The sequence below is a fragment of the Artibeus jamaicensis genome, unplaced genomic scaffold (genome assembly GCF_021234435.1).
Source record: "Artibeus jamaicensis isolate MK-2021 breed Jamaican fruit bat unplaced genomic scaffold, CSHL_Jam_final scaffold_847, whole genome shotgun sequence".
NCBI classification, from domain to species: domain Eukaryota; kingdom Metazoa; phylum Chordata; class Mammalia; order Chiroptera; family Phyllostomidae; genus Artibeus; species Artibeus jamaicensis.
Genome location: NW_026522057.1, coordinates 22070388 through 22088675, shown reverse-complemented (window position 1 = coordinate 22088675; position 18288 = coordinate 22070388). Strand labels below are relative to the sequence as shown.

Below are 18288 nucleotides of genomic sequence, written 5' to 3'. Positions count from 1 at the left end.
TCCAGGGACAGCTGTGGCAGGTGGGGTGGATGGCCACAGCTTAGCGTGTTCTCGCCTGGGAGGCCCGGACGGCACAGTGTGATTTGCCGGGTGCTGGGGCAGCTGGGGCTTCACGGTGTCACACAGGCAGGCAGGCAGGCACGCAGCACAAAGCTGGGCTTGGCACGGCCTCCAGGAACGGTGCAGCCCAGGGCTTTGGAAGCAGGCCAGCCTGGGAGGCGCTGAAGGTAGGCGGTGACCCAGGGAGAGTGAGCATAGGACCTGCCAGGGACAGGCCAGTTTGACTCTGCAGTGTTGGAGGAGGTGGACAGTCCCCATAGAGGACAGTACCAGGGCTGTGGAATGACAACTGTAACAACAGCTAGTGATGGGCATCGTGTTGGGTGCAGCACAGATGCCCTGGAAAATGCCCCCAGTCTTCACACCGATCCTGTGAGATGGGCATGGTTTCCATCCCCACTTCAGAGATGAGCAAGTGGAGGCTTCAGGAGGCTGAGTTGCTTGCCCAAGGTCACACTGCTGCTAAGGTCAGAACCGTGACTCAAGGCTCTGTCTGCTGACATTCTAGAGCTTTGTGCTCACACCAAGGGCTTCGACCCCTTTGCATGACGAGGCAGGTAGGTTAGCGAGGAAGCAGGTGTGAGCCTGGCAAGGGGTCACCTCTGAGGGGAGTGGAAATGGCCTCTGGAATTGGGGGGGTCAGATTATGTTAAAAAGACCACATGCACTGAAAACCACAGCTTTAATGAGCTTTGAAGTTGGAACCATGGCTTTTGACAATTACTTAACTGTAATTTTCCTCTTTGAAACTCATTTTGCTGCAAGCGGGGCGTGGGGCCGTGGCGGAAGTCACATCCCCTGCTCTGCCTTTGTCTCCCACAGGTCCCATTTCTCATGTAACAGAAAACTCTCCATTTTTCGGAAAGGCATCTATTCACTGAGCAGGGAAGGACCTTAGAGGTCACTTCTCACAGACCCATTTTGAAAGTGGGAAAATGAAGGCCCTGGGCCAATCTGTCCCGGGTGCCCAAGGTCTCCTGAGCACTCTGTCCTGTGAGAGCCCCCAGGACCGTGCCTCCCCTCCCCACACCGAGGTGGCCCTCAGCATCTCACCAGCAGCTGCTTCACTGGGAAGTCCTTCAGGTTTCCGTCTCGGGGGGAGTCCAGCACCACAGGGAAGCCTTTGTGGGGGGCCTCAATGTAGCCAAACTCGATTTCGTCCTGGGGAGGGACACCAAGGAGAGCCACCAGATGAGCCCAGGGTGCCGCCCGTGAACACCAGCCAGCCCCCCCTTCCTGACAGCTGCATCCTTCTGCAGACGACCTCTGCACGTCCCAAGCACATGTGTGTTCACACCAACCCTGTTTTATAAAACATAACTGGTAACATCCTGTATACATTTCCCTGCAGGTAACACCGCACCTGGAAGCCTATTCTGTATTTATAGGGTGGCTTTCTTTTAGCCATTGTATAGGGCCACCGTAAGGCCGTCATATCATATGTATGCTTACCCCGTGCCCAGTGGGTGGACATTTGGGGTGTTTTATAGCCTTTTGCTACTTTGGCTGCTGTTAGCTGCCTTGTTCCTTTACGCCTGTGAGCACATGTGCACATACGAGCCGACAGCAGAATTCCCCCCACGGAGCTGCTGGGTGCTGGGGTGCCAATGTCAAGCCCACTGTTCTGGCCTGAGCCCTGGGCCAGGTCCTTCCCAGCCTGAGCTTCCTCACCTGGATCCAGCGGTCCCCTCGGTTTATGTACTGGAAGCAGACCTTCAGGCTACAGTTGGTTTTCTCGACCAGGTTCTTCACCTCTTTCAGGAACAGGTAATTGTCCTTCATGCTGAGACGTTTAGGGAAGAGGGGAAGGCCAGGAGAAAGGGTGAGGAGGGATGAGGGCCGGCCCGCTGAGGTGGCAACAGCAGCTGGCACCTCTAGGCTGCGCTCGGCAGGTGAGGCCCCAGTCACCTTTGCAAAGGCCACAGACTCAGGGGCCAAGCAAACATACCCACACGTGTGGTGTTTGCCAAGGTCATGAGTAAATGACATGAGGAGGGGAGCTCTCAACCCCACCTGTCCCAAAGCCTGGTCTCGGATTCCCTAATTCCCAAAGAGGAGCTCTTCTTAGCAAGGAGGTGGGGGATGGGCCAGCACCTCAGGGTCCTTTGGGTGTGGCCAGCATCCACCTGCAGGAGATTCTTTCCCCTGCTTCTCATCTTGCTGTGGCTGTCTAGCACAAAATAGATGCTCAATTAAAAAAATCCCTGAGTGAATGAGATGACTATCTATTGCATAGGCAGCTCCTGACTCCACAGCACGGACCAAGAATAAGAAAAGAAGTGGTAACTACTATTTTTAGAGCTCGAAACTCTGTGCCAGGCCCTCGGATGAACGTTTTGCCTGCTTCGTCTCCTTTAATTCTCCCGGTGACTGTGATGTTAGCATTTCAGAGAAATGGAGGCACAGAGAGGCCAAGTGAGTCACTCAAGGTCACAGGCCTAGGGAAGTGGCAGAGCCAGGGTCCAAACTCGAGTCTGCCTGTCCGCGAAGCCCCAGCGTTAGCCGCCCGGCCACACGGCCCCTCCGCACGCTGGCCACTGCTTACCAGCACACGTACACGGACACGGGAGGCAGGATGTTGGGGGTCATGATCCACGGAGCAATCCGGAAGATCACGGTGTCCGTGAAGATGGGCGTCAGGGGAATCTCCTGGGCGTGGGAGAGAAGGGGCGAAGCATCGAGAGGTCTCGTCAGAGTGCTTTTCACGCCTGCCTTCCAACGTGGGTGGGACGGATAACAACGGCACGTTCGCTGGGCACTTACTGTGTGCCAGACCCTGGGGTGTTTTACACGAACCAGTGCATTCTGCCTTCCCCCCAGGGGGTAGACGCACTATAACCCTTGTTTTGAAGATGGGGAAACTGAGTCACAGACCTCCGAGTCACAAAACTCTTATGTAGCTGCCTGAGGTCATGCGGTTGGCCAGTGGTAGAGCCCAGAGTTAGACCAAGGTTGCCCGGCAGCTGAGCACACTCGCGACCACTCTCTGGTCTTGCCGGGTCAAGGCCCTGTTCCTGAAGTCGGCCCACGGGAGGGCCGAGCCGCCCGTGGGCCTGTTTCTGGGCTCACTCCGAGCACCTCGAAGTTTTCCGTGTGCGAGCATCTTAATGTTGATGGGGGTCACTTCGCTGTGTCCAGGTTGTTCTTTATTTTCAGGAAAGACTCAGGGAGCTGGCCTGCCTCCTGAGGGAACATGAGAGATGATCCCGGGTTCCTTGGCAGGAGTGGCTTTGAAAAGTTAAAGAAAACCCGGACCCTGCCCTCGCTGGGCAGGGTGGAGGCCGGGGCTGTGGGGGTGCGGGCCCTTCCCTCCCAGTCCTGCCTTTGCATCTCTGCGGTACCCGCTGGGGCACCCACTGGGAAAAGCCCCTTCCTTGCCCCTGCTGTTAGCTGTGCCTTTTCTGCCTCTCCCTTTTCCCACAAACTTGAGGGTGCTTTGTGAATGAAGTCTTACAAGTTCAAATGCTCATAACCACCCCAGGAAGCAGGAATTTTTGTTGGAAACCAAAGCAGAGGGAGTCAGTTCATTTGCCCAGGCTCTCATGGCCTTGAACGTGGGCAGTCTGACTCCAGAGCCCACGCACGCTGAGCAATCTAAGATAGATCCAGCCTCACCTGAATGTGAATGGTGGGGGGCATCTAGGTCTCCAAGCCTGGACCTTCCCTTGGAGCTCTGAGGGGAGGGGAGCCTAGTGGGGGGTCCTGGGTGTGGCCCCCTCCCTAGAAGGAGCCCTACGTGGAGCCCAGGGGCAGCCCCACATGGAGGCCTGGAGCCCTCACCTCGGCCATATACTCCAGCAGGCTGACGTGGATGGACACCAGGCCTGGGAAGCCCTCGTCGGGGAAACGCAGGCCTTCCACGAAGAACAGCAGCTCCGCAGAGCCACCCGTGTACTTGACCACGTGGTAGAGCTTCTGCCGGCCCAGGATGTGGATGTAACGCTGGCCAAAGAATGGATCTGGAGGGAGAGGGACTGATGTCAGACCCTGGGCCCACGAGGAGAGGTCAGTGGGGCGGGGTCACCAGTGGGGGACAAGATGGCAGAGTAACTTGTCCTCCAGGTGAAGAGAGAGAAGCACAAGCAGAAAATGCCACCAGAGGGGCCGTGGCCTGGTCATTACCCCAGCATTGCTGGGTGTTACCCATGTGGCACTGGAGCCATTCGTGTGCCTTCCTCATCTATAAAAGGAGCCCACTCTCCCGGGGACGACGTGCATGGAATGACGGCAGAGGATAAATGAGCAGCTAGTGATGCTGAGGAAAGATATTATTGCTCCTATTTTACAGAGGAGGAAACCGAGTCTCAGAAAGGAGAAGTGGCTTGTCCAAGGTTGCAGAGCCAGTGAATGGCTGAGCTGGGCTCAAAGTCATGGCCAATTCTGAACCCCAACTTCCCCTTCCCGTTATATAAATAAAAGACCGATGTGCCCATTTGCATCAAAATTCTCCTCCATGTAATAGAAGCCGTATTGGTGTGAAATCCCATGCAAGGGTCTCTGGCTGCACATTTTCGTGGCTGGGCGGACAGGCGGGTTTGTTCAGTGCTCCTGTGACTCTGAAGCCCCCACCACTCCCAGTGCCATTCCCTGTCCTTCCTCTTTCAGGCCTTGACTTGTGTCACTGCAGAGAATGGGGCTCAGACCCCTCAGAGACCAAGCCCGGGGCTCTGTGCGGAGCTCCCGGCACCCACCCTCTGCCTCCCAGCCTTTCTGAATGGGCATGATCTTAGTGTTTACTTGTGGGCTCCGAGAGGCTGTCGCCTTTTCGGGGGCAGAAACGGGCCCAGCTGGTTTGGCACACGTCATGTGTGATAAATGTCCACTGGACCGATGAACCAGTGGCTCCCACACCGCTCCCCAGGGGAGAATTTTTAGGCCAACTCAGAGCACATGTACTGAATTATCAGTCTATGATCAGCATGGGCAAGGACCGTGGAAGAGGCAGGGACACAGAGTCAGCGCTCAGTGGGTGGTAAGTAGAACAGAGCTGGGAAGTGTCATAACAGAGCTACAGGGTGAGAGAGCCCATGGGGTTCCCGGGGCAGGGGGTGGGCAGGGAGGGGAGGCAGGGTGGGAAGCATTGGAGCAGAGGAGGGCAGCCTTTGCGATGTGCTGCGGGGTGGCGGAGGCGGGGTGCAGAGGAGAGAAGATACTTGCACCGGCCGAGGCATGGAGGTAGGACCCTACGCAGTTCCCGGAGGAGTTTCTTTACGCCCTGCAGAGCTGGAAGGGCAGAATCAGGCTCAGCTTAGTGCTGTTGTCACCCACAGTGGAAATGGTTAATGACCGCTCATCCAAGGGCTGAAGCAGGTAACCGGAACAGTCCCGGCACAAACAGGGTGGTTGGTTAAAGCTCGCAGAAGCAATGGAGGAACCGCTGAGGCCCAGGTTTGGGATGGCTCCTCACCTAGGACCACATGCTCAGCTAGACCCTGGTCATACAGGATGGGGCAAGTTTACAGTTGTTCGTGTGGGTAACGACACAATAATGAATAAGTAGTAACACAAGAATAAGCTCTGTGTTTCGCATATGCACAACTGTCAACCTACTCTTGCCTCACCCTGTACTGCTCACTGAGGGCGGTCACCTGAGTGGGGATGGCTTCCAGAGCCAGACAGGCCTGGGCTTGAATACCACGCTGGCTTTGTAAGCTGGAAAACCTCAGGGAGTTCACTTATCCTCCCCGAGCCTCAGTTTACTCATCTGTTAAATGGGGGAATAATGATATCCATGCCACATGGTCACTGAAAGATAAAATGACACAGCACCCGTACCTTCAGTGAACTTGGGAGCCATGGGTGACCATTGGTAACACAGCTGGGACCCGCTGCTGCGCCCTGTGAATGAGTCAGGACACCCCTGACTACAAAACTCACGGCCTTTTCATCACACGGCTCAGGAACAGAAGGCAAAGGAATGATATCTCACGTCACCTCCCCTTGGAGGGGCTCAAGAAACGAGGCCTATAGACTCAGGCACCACATGTTCCAAGGAACTCAACCAGAAGGTGAAATCCTTGTCACTGAGAAATGACAGCATGTGCCCGCGTCTCAATCAGTGAGTAGATCCAGGTGGATCTGCATGGTTTAAAAAGGCCCCCCAAGGCACTCCGGCTCTTCCACGCCCACACACCCAGGCTACACTGGAACTGATGCTCAGGGGAGAGATGTCATCTGACAGCTGACTTGTCTTGGCAGAAAGCTGGACAAAGATGGTGGGGGAAGGGCTCCACTGGGGTCTGGGTTGGGGAGCGGCCTGGCCAGGAAAGTTCGTTCAGGTGGATGGACTTGATCTTGCCTATCTGCATGCATTTTTCTCCCTCCCCTGGCCTGCGATTTATGTCTCTCTTTCTGGTGGCCTGAGCCAGCAGCTCCAGGCAGATGGATTCCTCGGTGGGAACAATCCAGCCACTGTCCCGAGGTGTCTCCTTGCCCTGTCCCCTGTCCCCGGCTGGGTGTAGGCCCGCCTGCACATGGCTGGCTCTCCCGGCGGGAACCAACAATGCCCCTTTATTAAGTGGCCCACGTGCCTCTCGCTGGGCCCGCTGGCCACCCTGCCCTCTCCTTAGCCTCAGGCGTTGGTCCCTGGTCCTGCTGAGCATGTGGTATGCTTTGGCACAACCCTTTTGGCTTTCTCCCTTCTTTTGGTCACTTCGGAGACATTTCACCTTCAGGTAGCATGATCAACTGTCCTGGTTTGCCTGGGACTGGGCGGATTCCTGGGATGAGGGATTTTCAGGGCTAAACCTGGGAAGGCCCTGGGCAAGTGGAGAGGCTGGTCCCTACATCCTTGTAGGAAGCAGTCAGACCTCAATTCCGGATCCTGGGGCAGAAGCGAAGGCTGGAGCACAGACACCTGGGCCTTCCTAACAGCCCTGGAGACTTCTAACGGTTACAGTTAATAGTCATAATAACAATCCCAATGAAAGCAACAAGTGCCATCCAGGGAGAGTGTGGCACGGACTGGCTGCGGCACTGCGTGCCCGACCCACGCTCCTTGCCAGTTCCCACCGCCAGCAGGACAGTCAGGCCTCCTGTTGCCCCGAGGTCACATCCCATCTGGGGAACACACGGCATGGCCCAGTGAGACTGGCTTAGATCTGAGGTTTGAATCTCCTGGTTTCGGGGCTCCCTCTTGGGGTCTCTCGGCCTCCAGCCCAGCCCTCTGCCCTTGGGCGATACAGGTGACATGTGACATTCCTGTAACACAACCTATTCTCAGGTGTCCTTGAGTGTTGTCAGAACCCCAAAGTGTTTGCACAGAAGAAAAGGAAGAAGAGGACACTGCCACCGATGGTTGTTTTCCTCCTGTTACCATGACAATGAGCATTCGCCCAGGGCTCAGCCCACTGTGGGAAACCGACTATTCTGGGGCCATCGCTGCATCAGGAAGGCCACCCGCTGCGGGATGGTGGCCCAGGTAACACAGACTGGGGACTGGCGTCCGAAGCGCTTGCACTGGTGATCCCTCTGTTTCTCGTCTGCTCAGGACCCATCTCGGATGGCAGGTGAGGAAGGAGGGACGTGATTATGGGGCCAGACCTCAATCCACTCCCATCAACAAAAACAACCCTTTGGATAATGTCCAGGAGTCACTATTAGTAACGGGTCACTTATCACAATTCAATGTCATGGTCAGTAGGCCCAGGTGAAGGTCCTTCCTGGACTGTTCCAGTCCCCACCGGCAGCCCTATGCCCGGGGCACACCTGGCCTGCTCAGGGTAAATATTAACATCCCCAGCCTCCTGGGACATGGAGCCAGCCTGACTCTGGGGATATTCCAACCTGGATGAGGTCACTGCCGGGGCCCAGGATGGATCCAAAGGAGGAGTGGCTTCAGGTGGCAGTTGTCCATTGCTGTCCTGACAAAATCATTCCCTGAGATGAGGGTCCAGGGTCCCCATGACTGACTGTCCTGGCTGGGGTGAGCCTCCAGAGTTGGGCCAGAGATCGTGGGTCCCCGGACTGTGGGGCACACAGGGGAAGCCCCACACTGCACCCAGGCAGACTGCAAAGTTAACGATTTCACTTAGCATTCTAACGCCTATATCAGATCTTGACGGTCTCTTGCTTAAAGCCCTCTAATGGTTTTCCGCTGCCCTCGGAATCAAAGCTAGGCCTTCTCTGCACACCCTGGCCACTGCCCCGTTCGCTGCCCTCGATGCCACACCTCCCCTCGTTCTGCTCTTCTTTCTGCTTCTCTAAGCTGGTTCCTGCCCCTGGGCTTTGTCCATGCTGTTCCCTGTGCCTGGGACACCCTTCCCTTAGCGCGTAAGTATGTGGCTGCTTCTCATTGTTGGGGTGGGTCTCAACTCAGAGGTCACCTGCTAGGCCAGCAGCACCTCACCTCTGCCTGTGCTACCCTCCGTTACGTGGTCTGTGTCATGTTTTCCAATCATGCTACGTACTACGTCTCCCTCACTAGGCCGTCACCTCCCCGGGGCAGGGTGTGATTGCAGAGCTCACTTCGGGGACCCCAGTGCTGAGAACAGCCCCCTGGCACTGAGGGGGCTCAGCACACACTGACTGAAAGAATGAGTCAAGCAGGCAGCTCCGTGGCGGAAGCCTGTTCCCTACACAGTGGGGATCCAGGATGTCCTGTCCCTGTCAAGAACAATAACAGGGTCAGCTCCCCCAGGGTGCCCACAGCATCGTCAGGGGCTCTTTAAAAGTCAGAGGCAGTTCTTAGCTTCTGGAAGTCTGAGATGGGCAAAACCCCGCAGAGGGGCACCTGCTTCAGGTGTCATGGAGACATGACTTCTGAAAAGATGGACCTGACAGCCCTCCCTCCCTTGGTTCGTGAGGAAGATGGGCCTCCAGGTTTACAAAAACGGGTGTTACTGTTGCCTCCTTTGAGAAAGGAGAGATCTGCCCTGTGGGGCTTCCTGACATCGCAGGACAAGTCGTACTGTGAGCAGTAACGTAACTCAGTAATTGTTACTATCACTGAGGCCCAGCTGCTTACTAAGAGGCCAGTCCTGGGTCTCTCCAGCGCCTGTACCTGAGGGGCCACGACTGCTGAGGGGAGGGGCCTGGGGAGCCTCAGCGGGTGGAGCTGGGCTCCGGCAGGGGCAGCTCAGTGAGCGGGAGTGGATGGAACGGCGGGAGGGCTGGGCTGCGGTCACTCACTGTCCACGTAGAACACGCCCACTTTGTCCGAGTCTGACATGGAAATGTAGAGGACGATCTCGTATCCCGCGGGGAGGCGGTCCGGGCCTTTGGTCCGTAGGATCATCTGGGACATGTCCTTGAGGTCTGAGGGGTGGACGTAGGAGGAGGTCAGAATTAAGAGATGGCAGCTGGACTTTGTAAGTCCTTTGCTGGCTTACAGAGGACTGATGTCGCTTTTACAATCAGAACAAAGCAAACCCTACACATTTCTACTGTGTTGTGGAAGCAGTAGAAATGCATAAACACCGGCTGGCATCTTTAGTACTGCAGACCACCAATAACCTCTTGGGAATTTCCTTTCCGCCCTTTTTCTATTCGGGGGTATCCAACCTGTGGCCCACAGGCCACATGCGGCCCAGGATGGCTATGAACATGGCCTAACACAAAATCACAGATTTACTTAAAACAGGAGTTTTTTTGTGTCGCAATGCATTTAATACGTGGCCCAAGACAACTCTTCTTCTAGGGTGGCCCAGAGACACCAAAAGGTTGGACACCCCTGATTATATGCGTCTTCTTTAAAAACGTGGTTCCAGTTGAACTGCGTGAGTAGCTTTGTCTTCTTTTTAGCGAGAGTGGATATTCGAGTCTACCTCCTCCGGGAGATCTGAGGTCACTCCTGCCGCACGCTCAGCTCAGCCCAGGACTTAGCCGAGTGCCTCCACTGCCCCTCCCTGCCCCAGCCCCGAGGGTGGGCCCTGCTGGTACCTTCTTTGCTGTAGACCTTCTCGTCTCTGAGGTCTTCCTTGGACAGCCAGGGCGTTTCTCGGTCACAGTTCACTAGCAGGATGGCCCCCTGGCCCTCGGGGCCCCAGGTCCAGGACGCCTGCATTCGCAGGGACAGAGGTCAGTCCCCTCTTCTCTACGTTCTGGCCGATATTCCCAGCCCCAGACCTCACCGGACACCAGAGAAATGACCCCAAGAGGAGAATAAAGAACAGCCACCGCCCACTGGGGCAGCTGTGACTTGGCAAACACGAATCCCACGTCTGAGGCTCACAGGTGGTCGGTGTGAGCAACAAAGGCAAGTTCAGGAGAGGGACGGACAGTGGCAGAGAGAGACACAGACACTGGATGAGGCACTTGTGAGCCTCAGGTCTGGTGTGCCTGTGCCCGGGGAGGGTGGAGACAGGAGACGGAGGCTGGAGAAACGAGCAGACAGACATTGTACGGCAGGCTCTGCAGGCCCCAGAGGGCCTCGGGGGAAGACGCCTGGATGGACAGACACGCAGCTGTTTCCAGCCCCCTCTGAGCGCTCCACACGGGACCTGCAAGGCGCCCCATTGGCTGCACTGCAGCCAGAGTGGTTAGCATGAACCCAAACAGATTGGGTGGCTTTCCTGCTTTCTTCCTGGTTAGGGGCTCTCTGCTGATTTATGATAAAGTCACCTGGCCTGCAAGCCCCGGGGAGACCTGCCCCCTCCCCATCTGTTTCCCTCCCCTTCCTTCTAGCTCACTCTGCTCCCCCCACACGGCTGCCTTTCTGCTCCCCACATGCCAAGCCCTCGGGCCTCCGCCTGCACTGGCCCCTCCGTCTGGCGTGCTGTCCTGTGTCCCTTCACCTGGCCAACGCCACTCCTCCTGGTCACAGCAAAACTGTCCCATTTCCCCAGAATGACTTTATGATCCTCCCGAGCAGAACGGCCTCCCTGGGTTCACACTCATGACACTGAACATGTTCTTTTTGGAGTGGATTTAGGACAACTGTGATGAAAAGGCCACCTAGGACATTCTTTATTTAATGCGGGCCCCCCGAGGGTAGGAGCTGTGTCCCCGTGGCCTGACTCAGACCTGGGATATAAAAGGTGCTCAACAAATATTTGCAAAATGATAAACATGGTGTAAAATGTCCCTGACTCACAAGGGGAAAGCCTGGGTGAGTTCAGCCCCTTAGGGACTATGTGACTTCACCAAGTCACCAAGGCTACAGAGGTCCTCAGGCGGGGCTGAGGTCTCAGAGGCCTGTGTGGAATCTGTTGTCACATCTGGGGGCCACCGACACAGAGAACGGACGTGTGAGGCTGACTCAGCTGCCTGGGGAAGGCAGGGCCAGAGCAGAGGCCCGCTGCGGAGTCTGGGAGAGACGGCTCCCTAAAGGGCTTCCTGAGGCCCCCTTAGCAACAAGCAGGGAGTCTGCAGCCAGCGGCTAGTAAGTACCCAGGCTCCTCGTTGGTGTAGTTATTTAACTTTTAAAAGTATCCATCTATGTGTAATTTAAACCGGGCTTTAGATGGTTATGGCAAATAATTAGAGAATGTAACAGAGCAAAGCCAATGGAGCTTAAACACTGTGTTTTGGGCAAAAAGTACTGAACAGAATGAAATGGAGAACATAATGCTGTATGCACGAGTTAAAAATACCTGCACACCAACCAGACCACAGGTTTTTGCAAGAACCAGAAGAAACGAAAGAGACACATTAAACCCATTAGAATGGTCCTTTGTCGGGGAGCAGAATAGGAATGGGGAATGTAGGACAGAAGAAAAGGAATGAGTGAATGAATGAATGAATGAATGAACTGATGAACGAATGATGGATGAGTGAATGAATCAGCAGCAGGAGAGGGGCTGTGCAGGCACCATTCAAGACCACGTGCCTTGAACTGAGGCTGATGAATGCAGCCTCTGCCCCTTGCTGGTCTCTCCCACTCAGATTTAAACATTTTTTTTTGAGGCAAAATAATAAGAGCTAATACCTTGGCAGTACTTCCTCTGTGGCAGGACATTAGTTTGTTCCAACAACTCTATGAACTGGGGGTTCCCTATCCTGTGGGGTGGGGCTGAGACTTGGGAACCTGTTCCACAGTTGTTCTCATAGGGGGTCTGTCTCCTCTGCGGGTCTGTCACTTTGCACTGTGGGCCTGGGAGCCTGTCGAATGTCCCCATCTCCCCCTCTGAGAATTACAGTCACCTTTGTTTGCTGGGAGGACCATGGCTGCTTCCGGGATCCAGCCTGGGGCTCTGTTCTCGATGCCCCCCTTACCTCTGTCTGTTTCTCTGCCCTGGTAGCGAGGTACCTTTTTCGGGTTGTTCTTCTCGACCACGCCATCCCGATCTGCGTCCACATCCAGGGAGATCTCTGGGGACAGACACAGGGGTGAGTTGCTGAGCCTGCCAGACAGGGAGGGGCAGGGACAGGAGGAAGACCTGTGGGATTAGGGTGTGGCTTGCCACACGCTGGGTCCCTGGAAGAAGAGGGCCTGGCTGAAGGCATCTTGTCCAACCCCTTGCCTCAACACCCCCTGCAAACATAGGGGATGCTGCCGGCTTCACCGTTATGGCTTCGAGAGGTGCTGCCGGTTAGGTCCGGATCGCCCACCGCTTTCTGGTTCCTCAGGCAGTTCTGGGTGGGGCGTGGTATGAGCCTCACTGTGTAGATCTGGGAACCTCAGGTCAGAGGGGCCCAGGGTCACGCAGGTGGCCTCAGTGACCTGGGACACATACTGCGGTTGGTCTGATTCAAAGGTTTTACTTTGAAAACTGCCTTCCCAGCCTGTCCAGGGCACGTGCGCACCTGTGCGTCTCAGAATGTGCGTCTTCTGGAATTCTCGGTGGCCCACATCCCACCGCCAAGGATTGAGGCTTTACTTTGGGTGGGAAACTGGGTTCCCAACCCCTCTTGATCTGAGGGCACCTGGGAGGCCAGGGTATCCGAGAAAGGGTCCAGGGCGGGGTCCTTGTCTATCCTTCCTCCTGGGGAAGGGACCTTTGGTGTCCTTGCTGAACGAGGCCTGCAGTGGGAATGGGCTTTGTGGAAACTGTGGTGAAATGAACCTAAGACTCAGCATCAGGCAGTGCTGGGTTGGAACCCTGGTTTTCTCCTTATAAGCTGTGTGACTTTGGGCAGGTTAGACAGCATCTCCGCGTACCAGTTTCTTTTACCTGCACAGTGGGGCCCTTTCCCATTTGAGGAGATGCACCAATTGCAACAGTAGGCACTACAAACAGCTCGAGCCGGACATTTCTGTGTGGAGGGAGTCGCCCTGTGCATCATCATAGGGTGTTTAGCAGTACCTCCTGGAGGCCAGGAACATCCCCTAGCTGCGACAACCAAGATGTCTTCAGATACTGCTACATGTCCCTGGGAGGTGACATGACCCCTTGCATTAGTGACTAGTAGGGTGGGGCAGGACAGTTGTTGAGAGGTGACGGGAGCATCACACAGACCGAGAGGAGCCGGGTCCAGGCCCAGGAACTGCTTGGAGGGCTCAGCTGTACACTGGGCATGACTTGGACCGAGAAGGGAGTTGGGTGGGAATGAATGAATTCCTGGTAAGTCCCTTTGGCAGGCATGCCCTCTCCCCGGGCTAGGTGGGGAAGAGGATCCCGGCTCAGGGAGGGTGCTGATGTCACCCCTCCTCGGGCCACTCACCCTCAGTCTGGGGATTATGTTCAAGTCCTCCCTTTGTCCACAGTCTGATTCCCTCCCACCCCTGAATGTGGCTTCTCTGGGTCCAGAAGGAGGCTTTCAGGACACCTGGTCCTTGTGGCACTCCAGCATCCCACACCTGCAGCCCCGCTGTTTGTTAGAGACTGTAAGGTGTAATCATATTCACTCCTCCTGCTGGTCCCGCCCACTCAGCAAGTCACTGGTGAGCATCTGCTGTGTTGCACGCACTGTACTGGGGACAGAGACCTAGTGGTGGGACATGGGGGTGCACGGCCTGCTCTCAAGGAATCCCCAGTCCTGTGAGATAAATAGCACTGTTTCCATTTTCGAGGTTGGGCAAACCCAGACTCAGAGAGGTCCCCCATCAGAAAATGGGGCCGGGCATCTGGGGGGCTGGGGTCCAGTAAGGCTTCCAGGGAGAGAGCGGGGGAGGCAGAACCCCCAGCTGCCGTTAAAGAGGCTGGAGGCTCGGATGGCAGAACTGTGTTGGTTTTGGCTCCCAGACCTTCAGGGACTTCCCTTTGGACTTTCCACTGAAGCTCCTCCCTGGGAACCAGCCTCGGATCCAGCCTCCTTAAGGAACCACTCACTGCCTTTGCTTTTCAAGACAATAATGTCTCCGGTGTGTATAGTTTAGCCTGCCAGAGGCAGGCACTTCTCATGCACGTCCTCCTGTCACGCCAGAAGGAAGGGCTCTCCTCCATCCAGCCACCCCCTCTGTGCAGATGAGGAAACCGAGGCACCCAGCAGGGAAATGAGGTCTCCCTAGTTCTCAGAAAGTGCAAAGCCACACAGCCCACGGGGCCCTGACTCTGGACCCCTGCCTGGCTGTTCCCTCCACTGACTCAGGCTGACCTCTGCCCTGGGCTGCTTCCAGAAGCCAAGCCCACCTTCAGGGGCCTAAGATTTATTCCCTAAACATCATCCCCTGAGGAACTGGCCACAGACCCCCTCACCCCCACCCTGAGCGGCCCTGTGGTCTTTGTCTCTGGGCCACAAGGTGGCACCACTTTGTGGCTCCTGTGGTGTGTCCCTGAGATCAATTCTAAGCACTTGATTATGCTTTCCTTCATTATGCTTTCTTAAATTTAAACATTGTATGAATGCTTGCACCTCGTGCACAAGAAATCGCTTAGTACGCGCAGTTCTAAAGAAACCGTTTGGCACGAAGTTCCCTGTTAGGCCTGTCCCTTACCTGCCTGAAAGCAACCTCTGTAACACGAAGTAATACGCTCACTGCTCTTTCTTGATTTATGAAACGTGGGTAGGTTTCACTGACTTCCTGTTACGCAATGTGGGCGTTAACGTAATCGGGTGCCTCTACCACCCACCTTCCAGCCTCCCCCAGGGCTGCACATTTGCTGCCTTATGACTCATGAGCTGTCTCTGAAGTCAACTGAAAATGGCCTTCTCTCCCCTCCTCCCTCCCTCAAGATGCCCCTTCCTCAAGCTAAGAGCCATCCCTCGAGGACTGCTCCCCTTCAAAGTTTGTCCCAATGTCTAATTTAACTGGATTCTAACGAGATGCTCCTTATTGGGTTGGAGAGCAGAACTGGTATGACCTGGCCGGAGCTCTGCCCTGCTGGAATGTCTGCGCCATCCTGGAGAGAAGGGAGGGGACACGTGTTTCGAGGCCGCAGGCCTCTGCATTTCCCAGAGGCTTTGAGTCCTACCTCAGCTCCTGGGAATAGCCTGAAGGTGTCGGGTGGCGCCTGGGGTGTGGGGCAGATTAACGGGAAATGTCAAATTGGGTTCAAGGCAGCCTGCCCTAAGTGAGAACCCGGATGCTGAGGCCTCAGCTTTCGACACAGCGCCGCAAGCATTTTGGTGGGCCACCAGCCCCCGTGGACAGTGACAGCGTACCTGGCCTTCTTGACTCACTGGGCAGCCTGGGGTGTGGTGGGGGAGAAGGTCTCTTTCCCCCACAACCACCCTAGGTGCTGGGGAGGGGGCACAAGGGGCGAGGTTCCCAGGGTGATGTTGAAACTTCTCAAGGCTTGTGTGGGCGTACTGCTCCCATTGCCAGGTCTGCAGCAAAGAGGCTGAGACTCTGGGCCTCCCTCCTCCCCATCCCCACTTCCTCCCTTAACAGGAGAATTTTGCAGGTCAGCCCTAACTGGAGTCCTAAAGGCCCTCAGGGACCAATGAGCTCAAACCCCTCATTTTACACCTGGGAAAATGTCCGGTCTAGAGGTGGTAGGCTACTTGTCAAGACCAAACAGCAAGTCCTTGGTAGGACTGAGACCCAGACCTAGAACCTGATCTTGCCAAAAGCATTACGGGTTTGTTCCCGAATACCACGAAGAAGCCTGAGTGCGGCAGAGTTCCTCACCTTCACCCGGGCAGAGTGCGGAGGTAGCCACTGAGAGGGGAGAAGAGAGAACCTGAGCACCTATTCTGCACCAGGCTCTTTGCACACAGTGTCCCATTGAATCCTTGCAAGTGTTGTGCACTGCGAGCCCATTTTGCAGATGAGAAAACTGAGGCACAGTGGGGTGACGGTCACCATGTGGCTGCAGGGGCAGAGCCAGTACTAAGACTTAGTTGTGTCTACTCTGAAGCCAGGGTTCTTTCTGCTCTGTGCGGGTTCAGGACAGAGTGAGGGGGAGACAGACTCACAGATGTCCTCAGGGCACAGCCCCAACATCTTGGGACATTCAGGTGTCCCCGCCTCCGAGGTGCTGCCTTGAGGGGTTATTTGGGATGTAGGGCTCAAGCACCCCTGGGGTAGATGCTTGAGAAAAGGCAAGACCCGGAAAAGTCAGATAGGCCAGTGGGCCCCAAAGGTAATCAGATTCCCACCTGGGACCCGGGTGGGCCAGCAAATGAAAGTTCAGCGAGGCGAGTTCGCCATAAAGCTCTGTCTCCACAATGTGAAGACTGTTTTACTCTGAGGTTATGCCCTGCCTACTTTGTAGGTGTATGAATGTCGAAAGATGGTGATAATTGAGGACAAATTATTAATGTCTGTTTTGGGGCCAAGCATTAAAGATGTTAATTTTATTATTATTATTATTTTTTTGGTGGGGTTGGGACATTTTACTGGTTCGTGGAACCTAAATATCTGGAATGTGTAGCAGGTCACTAAATAATTGTCCAGCGAAAGCACCATGGCAGAGCCCTGGAGGGAGGAGCCTGGTCGCTCACCACAGCACGTTCAGTATCTTCTGGGGACTCAACACAAGCTTTGCTGTCTTCTCGGGTGTGCGGAGGGTCTGGTCTTGCTACCTTACAGTGTGGTATCTGCCATCTACCCTAAGTTGGCCTTGCTTCTGTGGAATTCCTGTTCCCAGTACAGCCAGCCCTCGGCGATCACCCCAGTTCCTGGGCCTCTGGCCGCTGTCCTTCCCGCTCAAGTCCTCTGGTGTCCCGTCTCTGTGGGATTAGGTTTCCTCAGGGGACGGTCACCCGAGATGACCTGGGGGCTCTGTGTGCACGTGAGGTCCAGCCCGTGCCAGCCCTCAGTGGCAGCTCGGGAGGCTTTGGTTTCCTCTCTGAAGTCCCCTGAGGTTGTCCTGGGGACCCGCCCCAGTCTGGGCACTCCCTCAGGTAGAAGGAGGAGTGGGGGACCAGCAACCAAGCCCTTTGGGAATAAGCTGAGAAGCGGAAGAGAACTGCTGTTGAGCCCATTTTGGCAGCTGCGAGTGCAGGGCTGGACAAGGAGGGGCTGGCCTGGAACTGGCTGGGTTTGGGGGGTGGGGTGGGGATTTCTCAGTCCCCTGGAGCATATGAGAGGACTGGAGTGACTTGGTGTCTCACAAACCACTTTCCAGCTGTGTGGCCTCTGGCAAGTTTTTCTTTTACTTTTTTTTCCTCCTCACCCAAAGACATGATTATTGATTTTAGAGAGATGGGGAGGGAGAGAGAGAAAAAAACAAAACCAGAAACCATCGATTGTCTGTTTCCTGAACAGGGATCAAACCTGCAACCTATGCGTGTTGCCTGACTGGGAACTGAACCTGTGACCTTTTGGGATAGGGGGACGATGCCCTATTAACTGAGCCACACCAGCCAGCGCTGTTTCACTTTGTCTGAGTCTTGGTCTTCTCATCTGTAAGATGGGGACATTAGTAGTGTTTATCCTTGGAACTGTGGTGAGAACAGATTGCGATCTGGCAGGACGCACCCTGCACAGTCCTGATCACTGAGTAGGTGTTCAATAAAGGGGGGACGTCAGTATCATTTTTAAAGCATTCAGCATGTAGTCAACACTCAGTAATGGGTAGTTCCCTCCCCCAACCACGTGGCAACTGCCAGTGTTAAACTAAGGCTGGATGGACCAATCATCCTCTGGACTATAACCACATTCTATGATTAAACATTTAAAGAAACCACATATACCATTAGCACCTTAACTACAGGAGAGCTGAATGACAGAAGGTTCAGGAAACCACATCTCTGGGCCTTGCTGAGCCAGGCTGGCTCCGCCAGGGCAGGGAACTGCCGTGTGAGGCAAAGAGCCTGGGGTGGGGGTAGAAATCATCCAGAGTTCTGCTGTGTGACTATGAACGAGTTGCCTAACTTCTCTGGGCCTCACTGCCCTCATGAGTTGAATGAAGGGCTTGCACAAGGTGAGTTAAGGACCCAGGTGGAATCTCTGGGCCCAGGGAGCTGAAGGGCAGCACAAGCTTACCCCTCACTCTGAAAGGTGAGCTCTTTTCCCAGTTG

At 55.3% G+C, this 18288-nt stretch overlaps 1 protein-coding gene across 1 annotated transcript in view; it reads right to left on the bottom strand.

Annotated features, from left to right (window-relative positions):
• PADI2 (peptidyl arginine deiminase 2) overlaps window positions 1–18288 on the bottom strand; it is a 40646-nt gene that overhangs the window by 10212 nt on the left and 12146 nt on the right. The window contains exons 4-10 of the mRNA XM_037146064.2: window positions 12248–12309; window positions 9940–10057; window positions 9190–9315; window positions 3841–4019; window positions 2606–2709; window positions 1732–1843; window positions 1114–1221 (exon numbers count right to left, since the gene is read on the bottom strand). Of these exons, the coding sequence (XP_037001959.2) occupies window positions 1114–1221; window positions 1732–1843; window positions 2606–2709; window positions 3841–4019; window positions 9190–9315; window positions 9940–10057; window positions 12248–12309 (809 nt within the window). The remainder of the gene's footprint in view (window positions 1–1113; window positions 1222–1731; window positions 1844–2605; window positions 2710–3840; window positions 4020–9189; window positions 9316–9939; window positions 10058–12247; window positions 12310–18288) is intronic.